The sequence below is a fragment of the Canis aureus genome, chromosome 4 (assembly GCF_053574225.1).
Source record: "Canis aureus isolate CA01 chromosome 4, VMU_Caureus_v.1.0, whole genome shotgun sequence".
NCBI classification, from domain to species: Eukaryota; Metazoa; Chordata; class Mammalia; order Carnivora; family Canidae; genus Canis; species Canis aureus.
The window spans coordinates 36,676,213-36,691,413 of NC_135614.1; the positions used below are offsets into that span (position 1 = coordinate 36,676,213).

Genomic DNA, 15,201 nt, shown 5'->3' on the forward strand with positions numbered 1-15,201 from the left:
TCGAATACACAACCTTTATTCTGGAAAGCACCACATAGGCATCTGTGTGTCAGGCATTGGGTCGGAATAAGAGAAGCTGCAGGCTGGTGAAGGGGAGGGAGGGGCAGGGCACCTGCAGGGCCAGCGCAGCCTGGGTGGGGGACGTGCCCTCGGCGGGACACGGGTTCGCAGCTTTCCTCTGCAGGTGAGACACGGGGAGAATGTACATCCTGCCTCCAGCCTCAGGTTTTGGCGCACGAATGTTGGTGGCCTCCCAGTGGCCCGAGGGCCCGTGCGTCGGCTGCGCACGTGTGCGCACGTGTGTGCTCTGAAGGCCGCGGCTCTCGCAGCCTCTGGCCGGCCTTTCCGGGACGCTTCTCAGCGAAGGTGCGCGTGGAGATGCCTCATTCTCCGGGCTTTTCTCTGCAGATCCTGATTTAGTCGATGGGGTGGGGCTGCGCAGCTGCGAAACCCGGGCCCAGTGGCCCTGCAGCAGCCAAGCTGGGGGGTGTGGGGGGGAGGCCAGCACCGTGCTCACACCTGGAGCCGCCTCAGAAGCGGGGAGATAGAGGAGTGAAAGGCTAGCTGGGCGCCCCAAGCCCCTGCCCCCGGGGCCAAGGGTGGGCTGAAGGGCCCCGGGCTCCACACTGAGCCCTCAGGCGCTGCTGCCCACCAGGTTCAGCAGGGCGTTCCTGTAGTCACCGCTGGTGTCTCCCTGGGGACGGGGACAAGAGGGTCACGGGGGTATTTGTCAGCTGAGGTTCTTGCTAGGACTCGTTCGTGCTCCCTGGAGAGTGAGGCCGAGCACCCCCTGCTTCCCGGGACGCAGGCCCACCCTGTGTCACTGCAGGACATTCGCCTGTGTCTCTGACTCTCCTCCTAACGACAGGGGAGCTCAACGTAGGAAATGACTCACAGACACCGTCCTGCTCTGGGGCCGGGAAGGCATCTTGGTGGCCCCTGGTTCCACCGGCTGCGCGGGCCTCCCCAGGGTCCGTTCAGGCCCCGCGCCTGCCCGGCCGCCCCTTTACTCAACAGTGACCGTCACAGATCAGGGAACCGAGGCAGGAGGCAAGGCGCCCAGTGCGGGGCCTGGGTCCGGGTGCACGCACACCCAGACCGCAGCTGTCGCTCACTGCCCCTGCAGCTGCGACAAGTCTCCTGTCACCACCCCAGACTCCGCCTCATCTATCAAATGCCGGTGCTGCTGCGGCTGGGAGCCTCCTGAGACGTGCTGAGGTGCAGGCAGGGAGGCACGGGCTCGCCTGCGCGGCTCACATGGAGGCCACACGGCACCCGTGTCCGGGTGCACCTGACCCGGCACGGCCCACGGCAGGACCCCACGTCTCCAGGCCACCCGGCGCCCGAGCTGCGAGGCAGGCCCTGAGAGTGCGGGGCCGGGGTCTGCGCAGCACGGGGTGGGGGAGCTCCCTGTGTGCGAGGAGGAGGGCAGCGGGGGGCACCGCGGCCGCCGGGGCGCTCGGTCAGCAGGGCCTGGGCCGGGTCCACGTCCTACGTCCTACGTGCCAGGGCACTTCCCACTCATGGGAATCAATGGATCCTTAACTTTCACTCAAATTTGCTGGTACAATCCTTTGGGCCTGAAGTTTCCTGGTAGATTTTTAACCACATTTCAAATTCTTTCCTTCCTTCCTTTCCTTCCCTTTTTTTTTTTTCTATTGACAGAACAATTTCTGTAATACATTAGTTTTGTTTTTGTATTTTTTTGAAAACCAGTTTGTCTATCTTTTAAAATGCATGCCTATAACGTTATAAGTGAGGTTTTTAATCAATTTTCCTATTAATTTCTATGCAGTTTTTAATGCAGGTATCGCTGTTGGAAATCATTTTTTTTTTTCTCTGATGACATCTACAGAGAGTGGTCTGTACGCAAAGAAAGCACTTGGCCACCTTTGCCACAATTCCAACTAAATGCAGGCAAGGCCTGAAGGAGGTGGGCTTCTTGTATGTGTAGACAGGGGATTCTGTGATTGATTATTGCTCATGCGCCAATTAGCCTCCTAAGTCTCTCCCTGTCATGAAGTCTACACCCTGGATGGGTCAAAGTCACCATTTTTGCTCAGTGTGGCTGTTCCTCTGATGTCTGACTGCGACTCCTTCTAACTGATGCTGAGAAGGTAGAGGAAGCTCCCCGAGGCCCCAGAAGCCGTGTATGGTTGAAAAAGATTCCTAACCCTCGGTGGGCCTGGGTGTTGGGGAGCCATCAGTAGCCCGGGCTGGTTTGCGGGGAGCCCTCCTGTCTTTTGGCAAGACTGGCTGGGAAGCCAAAAACGAAACAAAGAATAATTCCATCAGCCTTTACCCCCACCTACCGCGGCTCCATTCTGAACCATATTAAAGTAGAAATGCTTAAAAAAAAAAAAAAGTAGAAATGCCTTTTTTTCTTTAAACATAGTGTGAGCTGCGTGTTTCTTGGAAATACGGTTGACAACAGACATTTCTAGAATAGCTTAGGGATCTGACTTAGCAGCCAGGGAAGACTTGGGACATACCTCCAGGTGTGACTTCCCTTAATGAAATAGTCAATTAATTAATGCATTTGCATTAATGACTAGAAAAACTATTTCATCTGACTCATCTCCTTAAAATTGTGCTGCTCCGACTACCGAAGCCTGGATGCGAGGGTGCCTGCCTGATTCCTCCCAAACGACTCCCTGTTGCTGGAGTCCAGATGTGGTTTCCTTTGCTAGGGCTCGGCGTGTTCTTTTCAAAGGGGCGCCCGGGAGTCCAGGGCAAAGCCAACCGTAGGCGTGAAGCGCCCAGGCCTCTGTGGTCTGGCCTTGTGCCTGCCCTGGCCCCTCGCCCCCCCCCCCCACCGTACCGACCCCCTTGCCTGTCCCCACACACTGCATGACAACGAATGCAGAATGAGACCCCTACTGGGAAGGGATGGACACAGGTGATGTGGGCTGTGGCCCAGCCCCCGGGTCACCCCGGAGGTAGAATCGGGACCTCGCGGCTCACCTCAATCATGCTGCCGAGGGTCTTGCCGTACATCTTCGTGAACTGACACTTGATGAGATTTAAGTCAATCTCACTCCTCGAAACGATGTTTCTTATCAGGGTCCCATCGCGCGTCCCTGCTCCCTGGATAAGAGGCAACAGTTAACAGTCACTGCTGGCCTCTCCGGTCCAGTCCCTGCCGACACACAGTTCTGTGCTCTGGGGCAGGCCCTTCCTTGGGGCCGGGGATACGGGAACGGGCCTCTACTTCGGGGGAAGCACTGAGAAGGCTGCTTCCGTGACTCGGGGATTCCCTTCATTTCTTCTCCCTCCAGCCCACATGTCTGCCCGTACTGGGAGCCAAAGGCCCCAAGAGCAGTGTGTGTGTGTGTGTGTGTGTGGTGCTTGCACATGGGATTCGAGACGCAGGATGCTCCCTGCTCCAGGAGGAAGACTTCTCCCTAGAGCAGCAACATCGTGAAATTCAGCTTAAGTGGCCAATTCCCCAGCAACACCTTCCCGCCTTCATCATCATCTGCTTCCATGGCCAAGCCGCGGGCCCGACGGGCTGGGATGCCCAGCGCTGCCTCTTGGGCCACAGGCAAGCCCGGGCCGGCGCTCCCGGCGTGCACGGAGGAGGAGGGCCGCGTGTGGCAGCCTCCCTCTGCACACCCGTGCAAAGGGTGCCCTGATGTCCTGGCCGTGTCGACCTGGGCTCACCTAAGGGTGTCACATGGTGGCATGAAAAAGAAGCAGGACTGGCCTGGGTTCAAACCGAGGCTCCACCAGGTGCCAGCTGCGTGACCTGGATCACAAGCCTTAGCTCCGCCATCCGTGGGATGGCGGTCATGACACAGGCTTCACAGGGTTGTTAGGAGAGGTCAGTGCACTGCACACCTGTGAAAACACCTGCTCAAATTCACCCGTGGCTTCCCTTCCCTGGACTCAGTTTACCCTCTGCGGATAGAGCGTTCGGCCCAGCAAGGGGCTGGAGTGAGAGGAGACACGCAAGTCACAGTGGTGGCTCTGACTGCCCCAGCTTTGACATCAGAACCGAGAGGGGAGGAGAACGGGGGGCACAAAGGACAGAACCATTACCTTCAGGGCATAGTAGAGCCGCTCGGCGAAGTAGCTGTGGAGGTTCCGTGTGCACTTCACTGGCAAACAGGAAAGCTCTGTCAGTGCTATGGGTTGCGGTGGCATGTGTACGTGTTTACTGATTTACGCCTTGCCTCGGATCTTGGGGGGGAGCATCATGCGGTTCCTGGCCTAGTAGCGTATGTGCTGCCTGGCTTCGAGAGGCTCTGCCCCACTTAGGGAGGGCAGGCCAGGAAGCCAGGGGCCCTGGGCGCAGGCCGAGGGTGAGCCAAGAACGCACGGGGTCTACGGGGCTGGCCCACCTGGCCCGGCTCTGTCCAGGGCAGCCCCTGGGCCCCGACGCTGCAGAGCCAGCTCTGCCCAGAATCTGGCCCTCAGCTCCACAGAGGAGCCGGGACTGGTGCCCACAGGCCTCAGGTGCCCTCTGCATGTCACGTGTCAGTAAGGCTCCTCCGTCTGAATTTCCACGTGGCGGCAGAGCCCAGCCCTGGAGCACCAGGGCACCGGCACGTCTGGCCCAGGGAGCCGGCCCGTGTTTGCTTTCGTGGGTGCTGCTTCAGACTCGGCACCTGGGTCTGGGAGCTTGGCGCTTTACTCAGGGCAGCGGAGAGGGCGTGGGCCTTGCCCTTGTTCAGCTCTCCGCTGAAGGCTGTGACCCACTCCCTGACCTGCCTGCCTTGCTCCGCCCTGGCCCGGGACTGAGCGGTGGGCGTCCTCAAGGACAACTGAGGAGCAAGCGCCTCGTGTGGGGCCACCACGCCCCTTTGCTCTTCCCTGCCTGAAGGTTTATCCAGGAGGTCGTCCAGACCCCACGCAGGGGCTGACTCGCGCTGGGGCAGGGTCCACGCTGAGACGCCCCAGCCCGGACTAGTTTTCATCGCAGCAAAGCCGCCGGGAACTGTTGAGGTCGCAGTGCACCCACACATGTGTGGAGCTCCCCTGACCGACCCTGAGTGGGGCCAGCCTGGCGTGGGGGTGCGTGCCCTCGTCCTGGTGCCCTAGCCGTGGCTCCATGATGGGAGGGAGCAGAGGAAAAGCCCCTCTGCCCCTGGGCCTCGGCTGTGCATGGACACCTCTCCCTGTGACCTCAGCTCTGCACCCTGGTCTAAGTACACTTGACGTCAGGCTTGAGGGAAGGTGCCCAGCGACCCCAGCGTCAGATCATCAGGCGTGGAGTCTGGACTGCAACTAGACATCATCATCCCTTCAAAGGGCAACCAAGGCAGTGACTAGGGCCCCTGCTAAGGTCTGGATGAGTGACTTTGTTTAGGGCTTAACATCACAACCAAGACGTTCCCTGTGTGGTTGCTGAGGGTGTGTGCAGGCCGGGGGCCAGGCACGATCCTGCCAGTGTGCACATGCCCTCACATACACACCAATGCTCACTTGGATCACGCTCACACTCACGCTGGCACACACACCGCACAGGGGTTATGGGGGCAGGACATGGCACCCTGGAGACAGCAGGGTGGAGCAGTTCCCATGTCCTGGGCCCAGGGGCACATGCGTGTGGCCTGGAGGCACGGCGCCCCTTGAAGGTGGACATGGGGACCCCCTTGCTACTGTGCCCTGGGCCAGAGTGGAGCCCCGTGGCTGTGGACACCAGGTGTCTGAGCACCCAGCCGTCTCTTACCCACTGTGAGCATGGCCTCCTCCAGGGAGCCATGGGTCTCACTCTTGATGCTGTCCTCAATGCTCTTGCCGGCGATGCGCTCGTATTCCTCAAACACTGTGGGGAGACGCCTCCTCTTAGGCGACCTTCAGATCTCCGTGCCACCCAGCACCGCAGACGGAGACTGCACATCCCCGTGCCACCCGCGACCTCCGCCCGGTTCTCAGGGACAGGGTCCAGGCTCCCTGGCGGTGTCCCCCGCTTCCCGGCCCCTGCCGCCGACCCTGCTGGAGCCTGACGGGCCTCCCCCCGCCCCAGTACCTCTCAGCAGGTGGGTGGCGCTGCGCGTGCACAGGATGGTGATGAATTTCATCTCGTCCGTGCCGTGAATCTTCTCGCCCGCTGCGTACAGATCCTGGCATTGCGGCCACCGCAAGGGGCCACGACAGAGGGCACGGGGCTGGGGTCAGCGCCCATCCACCCACCCGGCCCTCCTGGCTTGCCCTCCTGGCTTGCTGTCCCTGAGAAGTTAGAATCCCTTCTGGAAGTCTGCCCAGAAGCTGCTGGGCCCCCTCCCTTGGGGTCCTGCCCTGCCTGGGGCCCGGCCTCCCTGGGCCCGCCTCCCGAGGCCCCGCCCACCCGAGCCCCCGCCCCTGGGTACCGCCCCCACCTCCCCTGAGGCCCCGCCCCTAGGGTGCTGCCCCACCCCCTGAGACCCCGCCCCGCCTCTGCTGAGGCCCCTCCTTGCCTGGGGCCCCGCCCCGCCCGAGGCCCCGCCTCTGCTGAGGCCCCGCCTCCCGAGGCCCCGCCCCGCCGCTCCGGACCCGCCCTGCCCCTGAGCATCTCTAGGCACCGACCAGAACGCTCCCCTCTGGTCCTCAGAGGCCCCACATCCCCGTCCATGGCTGTTCCTGAGCTTCGGTGGACCCTCCCCCAGTTGCCCTCCTCCCCATTTCTAGGTCTGCCCAACAGCCGCCCCTTCCTTCTGGAACGCCGCGGGCACAGGTGTCCAGAGAGCTGAGCGGGTCCCAGCCTGGCCTAGTGTCGCATGGAAGCCTCGAGCATCAGCCCCTGGGGGCAGGATGCAGGGGTGGGGCAGGCGGCCCACAGGGCGGAAGCTGCGGGCGCGGTGACTGGCCTCACCTGTGCATCTTGGACGGCCTGTCCCGGGTCCACGAAACCACTCACATCATCCCTGCTGCCCTAGAAACAGAAGCGGTGACTGCGACGGGCAGGAGGGTAGCGGGGCTGCAGCGCCCTTGGGCCGTGGGGACTTCGCAGGCCGGGTACCCTTTTCCAGGCCGGATTCCTCACCCAGAGGTGACACTAGTGAGCCTCCGGGAGCTGGGGACGCAGGAGTGCGGGTAACCGCATGCGCCGCCTGGGGCAGGCAGTAGGGGCCTGCTGCCCCCAGTGCCTCCTCCCCGTCCTGGGCCATCCCGCGAGGCCGTGCCGGGCAGGGGTGTGAGGCCCCAGCCACACTAAGGTGTCCGAGAAGCCAGGCCCTGACTCCCCCCTCCCAAGCCCAGCTGCTGGGGTGGGCCAGGCGGGGGCTCCCAGGAGGCCGAGCAGTGCTACCTGCAGCAGGCACACCAGGATCCTCTCCAGGTAGCCGCTGGTGTCGGCCTGGATGTCTTCTTCCAGGCTGGACCCGTAGTCTGAGGGGAGATGGGAGCCTGAGGCACAGACGCTCGGTCCTCCCCCGGCCCCGTCTCCCGCGCTTCTCTCCACGGAGGCCTCCTGGTAAGGACGAGTCCCGGGGCAAGGACACCCTGCGCCGAGCCTGAAGCGGCGGCTCCAGCACCTGGTGGTCACTCAGAACGAGGACGTTGCACCACACGTGGCCGAGCTCGGAGCACAGGGATAGGTCTGCCCGGGCACCTCCTTGGGGGCTGCCTACGGGCTCTGCTCCACTTGGGGGGGACAGGCTGGCCTCTGCCTGCCTCGCCTCCCGGGGGCGCCACGATTGCAGGCCTGTGGGCCCCCTTTGCCCCTTGCAGCAGGGCCTCCCTGTTCGGTTCCCGGGGCCAGCCGCGCCTGTGGGCCTAAGGAGCTACGAGAGCATCCGTCACAGGACAGGACACCCGGCAGGTACGCAGCGCCCATGTGCAGAAGAGCCTTCCCGGGGAGGCCCAGCGCACGGCTCGCCCCTCGCCGCCTACCGGGCCGCTCCCAGCCGAGGCCCAGCCCTCCCGTACCTGCCTCATACGCCTTCATTATCTCCCGCAGGTGATTCTTGGTCCGAGAAGCCAGGATTTCAATTATGACCCCCTCTTTGGTGCCCAAGCCCTGTGGATAAACCCGGGTGTGCGGGAGAGCTCCGCCTGCGCTCGCCCGCTGCGTCCAAGGAAGGGCCTCGGGAGGAGGGTCGGTGGGCGCTGCGCCCCTGGCCCTCCCGTGGGGCCTCTGCGGAAGCCACACGCCTATCTCCAGGGGCAGATCCTGAGGGCGGGTGACGGGAGCTGTGTCTCGGCCCTGCCCTGTGCTGGTGGTCTCCCGCGGGTCACCGGGTCACGCTCCCCTGCTGAGCCCAAGCATCCTCATCATCCTGGGATGAAGAGCCAGCCCCCCCACAGGACGATGGGAGGTAACAGGTGTGACGTGCCCAGTGCACCCAGCAAGTGTCCTCTCAGTGGAGACGATGACGGGGCCCCGGCCCTGCCTCCCTCTTTATCTGCGGGTGCTAAAGGAGCGGTGGGGGTTGTGGGCGATCCGAGGACCCCCACACACACACAGACGTCCCACGTCCCACGTCCCGCACCCCTGCTCTGGCGCTGTTCTGAGAAGTGCTGACCTGACTCCATGGTGGCCACGGGATGGCAGACGCCCACCAGTCTGGGTCCAGTGGCAGTCTGGGCAGCAGGCTGCAGGCTCACGGGGCTTGGCCATCCCAAAAGGTAGCTCAAGGGGGCTCGGGGGTCCCAGGGCCAGGCCCCCGTAGGGAAGGCATCCCCAGCAGCGACTCCACAGGGCCACAGGGCTTCTGCGCCCCCTCCCCCCTTAGTTACCTTCATGGCCTCATGCAGCTCCTTGGCCTCGTATCTGTAGGGCGGGTACATGAGCGCCACCATGAGCCTCTCGAACTTGCCGCTCAGCTCCGACTGCAAGGTCTCGGTGAGGTCCTAACGCAGGAAGAAGGAAAGGTAAGGTGCAGGTGCACCCGAGTGGTGGCAGGTCCCGGGGGCTCTGGTGGACTCTGTGGGCTCCCCCGCGGGCCGCGGCTGTCATTTCTCAGGCCAGGAACTCAGGCTCTCTGAGCACCAGGACCCTCACCTGCCATGCAGGGACGGTGCCACTCCTGCCCTATACACTGCTCAGGGGGCTGGAGGAGACACGGGCCCCCTGAGCTCTCGGGGCAGCGCTGGGCACATTATAGCCCCACGTGCACCTTTATGGTTGCTCGCCGTCAAGTCCCAAGGTGGCCACAGGCACCCAGCATGTGCAGGAACGAAGGCGGGCCTGTGTCACCTGGGCCTCCTTCCAGGGGCAGCGTCTCACCAAGAAGCCCAAGGCCATGCCCTGCTGATCTGCACAGTGGAGCCGGGGACCAAGGGCCTCGTCAGATTTGGATTTAAATCCCCACCTTGCTGCTCACAGGTCTGGGATTGTGGCACTTACCTTAGAACATCGGTTTTCCCTAACGCCAAATAAAGAGAATAATGCACAGTTGGGAAGGTTAAGAGAAAGAAATTACTAAAAAACAATAGTGCGTGTGGTGCCTCCTGGAAAGATTGGGCTTTGTTGGTCACCTTCCGGCATTAAATCCCCAAACCAAGGACCTCTGGGTGCCCCTGCACCTGTGCTTAGGTAGGACCCTCGATGCCTGGCTCTATCCTGGGGGTGGAGGGAGGGGAGAGAGAAAAGGGATCCAGTGGCTGTGCTCCCTGCCTCTGGAGCTGCCTCGAGGACCAGCGAGCAGACACAGAGGGGGTGCAGAGGGGGTCCAGCCGCAGGACAGAGGGGAGCCTGGCCGCACCTCTGCCCCGGGAACAGGGAACCATGGGAACGAGAAGGCCTTTCAGGCTCTGGGAGCAGAGTGAGCAAAGCACAGAGAGGGGGCAACGTAGCTCAAGGATGGGGCTATGGAGGCTGGTGAGAGATGGGGTGGGGGTGGAGCGGAAGAGGGGGCAGGGAGCAGGGAGCCCCGGGTGTGGGGAGCCTTGGGTGCGGGGAGCTAGGGCAGCCAGGATGGAAGGGGGGGGAAGGGGGAGGGGGGAGGGGGCAAAGGGGGGGGCAGGAGCTGGAGGAGGGGGGAGGGGGGCCGAGAGGGGAGCAGGGGCAGAGCAGGGAGGAGGGAGCTGGGGGAGCGGGGAGAGGGTGGGGGACCCACAAGTACCTTAAGCAGATAGAGCACAGGCGGCTGGTGAATTTCCGACCTCAGATAAACAACTAGTGTGTATAGCGCTGGGTGCCCCCCAGCCCCCCAGAGGCCGTGCTCTAGGCGAGGCTCCTCGCTGCAGCCGCGCCTCCGCACCCCCCCCATCCCTCCTCCCCTACCTTGCCAAACTGGGCCTTGAAGGACCTGGCGATTTGCTGCCTCTGCGCGTTGCTCCTCCTGGTGAGCACATCAATGATGGCCTGCTCGTTGGTCCCTGCGGGGCGCCGGGCATGAGCTGCGCAGGGGAGGGCAGCCCCACACACTCCCAGCTCCAGAACCTGACGGCTCTCGTGGGGTGAAGACACACAGGCACAGGCTCCTCCACCCTCCCCTCCCCTCCCTTCCCCTCCCCTCCTGGCCGCATGTTGGGGGCTGGGGAGGCAGGGGTGGAATCAAGGACCCTGCGGCCATCCTTCCGGGCTGCCCGGGACACCCCCGGGGCAAGACCCCCTCCCTGCACACTCCTCTGCTTCGGGAGCAAGTGGGACCCAGGGCCCAGCAGCAGGTTCAAGCTGCCCGTTCCGGAGCACCTGCTTTCTCCCAAAGTGGAGGTGAGAGCTGAGCCCTCCCAGAAGTGGAGGCCACGAGGGTTCCTCTAGGAAAGACGCAGCCCTGGCCTCTGCAGGCACGAGCCTGCTGGCCTCGAAGGAGGCCCCGGGGCCCAGTTCACCCCGCAGAACTGCCCACCCCCCCCAGCCCACGGGGCATGGAAGCTGTGAGGCCAGTCTGGGGGCCAGTAGGCTCAGGCCCTTGCAGGACGCATGCGCCCACAGACAGCCAGTGTCCCTTCCCCCGACTGGGCAGGCCCAGCCTCCCTCCCTTGGCTCCAGCGCGGAGCAGGCTGGGGGTGCCTGCAGGCTTCCGGGGCGGCCCCTCCTCGACCCCCCAGAGGGCCTGTGAGGACACCACCCACCGATGCCCTTCATGGCTGTGTACAGGGCCTCCGCGTCAGGCTCCGGGTTGAAGTGGGGGCTGCCCTTCACTGTAACACCCTCCTGTTCCATCTGCAAAAGAACCCGGGCTCGTTGGGAGAGTGGGGCACGCGGCGGGCAGAGCAGACCACCAGCCCACCCTGCACCTGCCCTGAACCTGCTGGGGGGCACGAGGCCCTCCCCCTTCCCTGCCTGGCGGCCCTCCCAGACTCTGCACCCCAGACGAAGGTCCCCTCGGCACCCGCTTGTGCTCCGGCTCCTTCAGGGCTGCAGAAGCCGGGGCTTGGGGTGGGGGCCCCGTGTGTCCATCAGCTGCCTCGCCCAAGGCAGGCCTGTCCCGTCAGGGTGGCTGCAGGCGTCGTGAGGAAGGTGAGGCAGAGCCGAGCTGCTCCGCGCCCACGGCCATCCTAACGGATGGAATCTCAGCTGTCAGCCCCTCACCCCGTGCCAGCCCTGGGGGGTCGGGGTGTGCTGACGCTTCAAGGCGGCTGGCACTGTGGCCCCTGCGGCGCTGCCCCCACTTCTCTCCTGAGGCCTTTGGTGTCAGGAGGAGGGAAGAGCCAGGGGGAGGCCCTGGGGGGGCCCGAGGAAGGGCCATAGTGGTTTATTGGGGTGACAGGCCCAGCAATCAGCACCACTGCGCTCCCGGCCACCTAGCTGTCCTCAGGGGGGCCCTACAGCTTTCTGCATCAAGCCTCTTGCCAGAACTGTTCCTGGATCTGTCGAGCTAGGATCCCTGCGGCTGGGGGAGGTTCACGGGGGGGGGGGGGTGTTAGTGGGAGCTCGGGAGGAGAAGGGCGGGGCCCTGGGGGGGTGCAGGGGTACCAAGGAGCACAGATGGTGAACATCCAGGGAGGCGACTTCTGCGGGGTTAGGCAGGCCATACACACTCTTGGGGTGACTCAGGCCTGGTAGGGGAGCCCCTCCAAGTGAGGGTCCCCTGAGACCCCATAGCCTGCCTGGCCTGCTGCAGGGTGCTGCTCCCCTCTGGGCTCCGGGGGCTGCTGTGTCCCCTCTGCGGGGGGCTCCTCTGTCACTAGGCTGGCACCGGCCGGAACCACAACCCCGTGCCCCTGCCCCTGCCACTGCCCCCACCCTGGGGTGTGGGCTCCGGATCGGCGGCCTCTCCCAGTTGGTGCCATGTGGGGGCAAGCGCTGCCCACCCCCACCCCCAGGCTCCTCTGGGGAAGGACGGCCCCCCCAGACCACAGCGCATGGGGCGCGTCAGGACAGGCTTCTGGAGCTGAGCAAGCTGCTTCGAGAGAGAGCAGACAGGCCGGGAAGAGGGGCAAGTAGGAGGTGAGGCTGCCTCCTCCCGGGAAGCGGGTGCTCACAAGAAGCAGGGAGCCAGCGCCCCGGCTGGGCGTCCTGGGGCCAGTGCAAGTCCGCAGGCTCATGGGGGACAGAGCGTCAGGATTAGAAGGAACTGGAGGACGCCCTGGAAGCTGGGAAACAAACTAACCGAAGCACCTGGGCCCTGCCCGGATCCGGACCCCTAACCCGGGCCGGCCGCAGGGCGCTTTAGCCCCAGGCCCCTAGAACCTCGAAGGTGAAAGTAAGGGATCCTCCTCGAGTGAGTGTCATGGAGAGAGGGATGGTAGAGGAGTGCGGAGACGGAGACGGGCGTCAAAGGAGCCTCAGAGATACCCCGTGGGAAGGAGCTCAGTCCCGGCTTGTTTCCCTACTCCCTCTCCCCTATTCATTGCTCCATTTGCCCCCCACCCACTCACCCACTTTCCAGCTACCCACCCCCCGGTCCACTCATCCGTTCACCCAGTCATCCATTCTGCACCCACTCAATGGCCACACCCACCCATCCGTTTATTCATTCATTTAATCACCATGTCCATCCTTCTATCCATCCATCACCCACCCACCACCCATCCATCCACCCCCACCCACCCACCCACCATCCATGCATCCTTCAAGCCCTGATGAGATCCTGAAAGCACGCCCCATCGAGGGGGCGGGGGGTCTATAGGGATATTCCTTTTGACTAACAGAGGAGAAACTCTGTAACTCTTCCTTTGAGTCTCCAAGGTCTGGTAACAAATTTCCCATCTAGATTCTTAGCGCCCATGTCTCAGCCAGCGTTGGAAAGGGGTCCCCGTGCGCATTCCAGCCAGAAGAGCCCATGAGGTCTCCCGGCTGCCGGTTGTGTGCACCCCGCACTGTCCCCTTGCTTGTGTGGCCTGAGCTGCTGCGACCACCGCCTGAGTCGCTCCTTCGTGCCAGGCCCTGGCTCAGCGGTTCCAGGCGCCAGGGGCGCCGTGCTCACGCCCTGACAGCGGCCGAGTCGGTGGGCAGCGGAGTTGGTGATCGTGACCGCCCGGGAGCTGGGCGCGGGGCGCTGGGGGGGGGGGCGGCTGCTGAGAGGCGCTGCTGGCTCCTGCTCACGGCCTGACTCACCAGCTGCCTCCTCCCGCCGCCCTCCCCGACGTGGGCCTCGGGCCTCGCCTCGGCACCGACACCACTGTGGGGCCTTTGTCTCACCCGAAGCTGGCGCTGCGCCGGGGGAGCCTTGTGACCCGCTGCCCCGAGAAGCCTCAGCCTCTCCCCAGCCCGGAGCTTTGGGGGACAAGAGGTACAACTCCGGAAGCAGAGCCCCAGCGTCTGGGGCGGGCTGTGGGTCCCAGGCGCCCCAAGCACCCGCAGTGGGGGGTCGGCCTGGGCCCTGGGCCGGCGCGGGCCTGTCCAGACAGGAGCGTTTCCCTGGAAAGGTGACTCAGCTCTGCCTGTGACTGCCGGGGAGCGGCCACACCTTGGCCTTTTCCCGACATGAGGCCTCCCGGGGACTGGAGCAGACTCAGTCTCTGTAAAGGAGGCACAGACGGGCCCAGCCGACCCCTCGCGCCCAGGCCCTCGTCCCCAGGCCCTCGTCCCCTTCCCCGTGGAGCCGTGGGCTGCCCCCAAGCCCCAGGGTGGGGCTCTCCGTCCTGGCACCAGCTCAAGGACCTCCAGTGGCCCCGCTGCTCTGAGGGGAAAGCCCAAGCCCCTCAGGCTTTAGGACGGGCTGGCTTGCCTGCTCCTCGGGGCCTCTCTCGGGCTCCCCCTCCCCCCCCTGCACCTCCACTACTGTTCCCTCTGCGGGGGGGGGGGAGGGGGGGAGGGGGAACCGTCTGCCTGGGTCTCCTCTGACACACGGGTGTGCACACAGACCCCCCACATGCATGAGTGCCTCAAACACAACCCCTGCCTGCCTGGCTCTGCCTCTGGGCCCAGCCCTTGGCTCCCAGCCCCCCTCCCGACCCCCCCAGCCTCCCCCCAACCCCTGGCCCCCCCAGCTCCCCACCAGGCTCCCCCAGCCCCCTGCAGCCTCCCCATCTCCCCCCACCCCCCAGCTCCCTTCCAGGCCCCTCCAGCCTCCCCCCCTACCCCCAGCCCCCCTCCAGGCCCCCCAGCCTCCCCCCTCAGCCCCCGGACCCCCCAGCCCCCCTCCAGGCCCCCCCCAGCCCCCCCAGCCTCCCCATCTCCCCCCCAGCCCCTCTCTAGGCCCCCCTAGCCTCCCCATCCCCGTGCCCCTCACCCCCCCTTCAGCCTGCCCCCAGCCCCCAGCCCCCAGGCTCCCCACTCCCTTCATCCGCCCGCCCCTCTGTCTCCTCTTTCTGGTGTGGTGTCCCGTGCTGGGCGATGGTGACTGAGCGCACCCCTCCCCAGCCCCCCCAGGAGCCCCACCCTCGGCCGCTTGCTCCCCACTCACCCAGGCTTTCCACCAGGCCATCCTGCTGCCTCCCGATGGATCGCGTGTCCCCAGGGATGCGGAGCTGGGGGTGGCTTTCCCTCTCTCCAGAGTCCGCAGGACTGGCCCAGGCAACACTTTGTGGGGGGGGTGGCAGGCGAGCAGCTGCGGCCCCACCCAGCCCCGCCCTGCCCTCCCACCCCACTCCCCCCCACCCATCCCCGGCACCTCCCAGCACCTCCGAGCACCTCCCGGGCCTGGAATGTGCCGCCTCTGCCAGGGCGTGGGCTGGGCTGTTCTGTGGACAGGAAAACCCAGTCCCAGCCTTGGGACCCACGGGGCCCACAGAGCTCGCTGGCCGCGTGTCCGTCTCCACCGGGGCCTCCCTAGGGAAGGAGGACAGCAGGCCCGCCAGCAGCAGGGGAGCTCCCGCCAGGCCCGGCTGCCCGAGCCCCCCACCACCGTCCTTGTCGGCCTCAAACCCCGGGGTCAGGTGCAGTCCCTGTGCTGCGGGGGGGACACACGCTCCGTGCCCCAATTCCTGACCCCAGTTCCTGCA

At 64.7% G+C, this 15,201-nt stretch overlaps 1 protein-coding gene across 1 annotated transcript; it reads right to left on the reverse strand.

Moving 5' to 3' along the window:
• On the reverse strand, window positions 1–14,899 carry LOC144312517 (annexin A8). The gene is made up of 13 exons (XM_077895298.1): window positions 14,881–14,899; window positions 14,664–14,764; window positions 10,945–11,035; window positions 10,151–10,245; window positions 8,662–8,775; window positions 7,852–7,942; window positions 7,232–7,311; window positions 6,797–6,856; window positions 5,975–6,068; window positions 5,675–5,770; window positions 4,042–4,100; window positions 2,965–3,087; window positions 1–694 (listed from the first exon to the last, which is right to left on the reverse strand). The coding sequence occupies exons 2-13, from the start codon at window positions 14,682–14,684 to the stop codon at window positions 635–637; spliced, it is 984 nt and encodes a 327-aa protein (XP_077751424.1). The 5' UTR covers window positions 14,685–14,764; window positions 14,881–14,899; the 3' UTR covers window positions 1–634.
• Window positions 14,900–15,201: the final 302 nt, after the last annotated feature.

Bases quoted from the DNA above. Each gene is read 5' to 3' on its own strand.
- LOC144312517 (XM_077895298.1), bottom strand. From the start codon at position 14,684: ATGGCCTGGTGGAAAGCCTGG. The intron at 8,776-10,150 runs GTAGGGGAGGAG...TTCCTGCGTTAG, and splicing joins TCAAGGCCCAGTTTGGCAAG to GACCTCACCGAGACCTTGCA. The intron at 6,069-6,796 runs GTGAGGCCAGTC...CCGCAATGCCAG, and splicing joins AGGCCGTCCAAGATGCACAG to GATCTGTACGCAGCGGGCGA.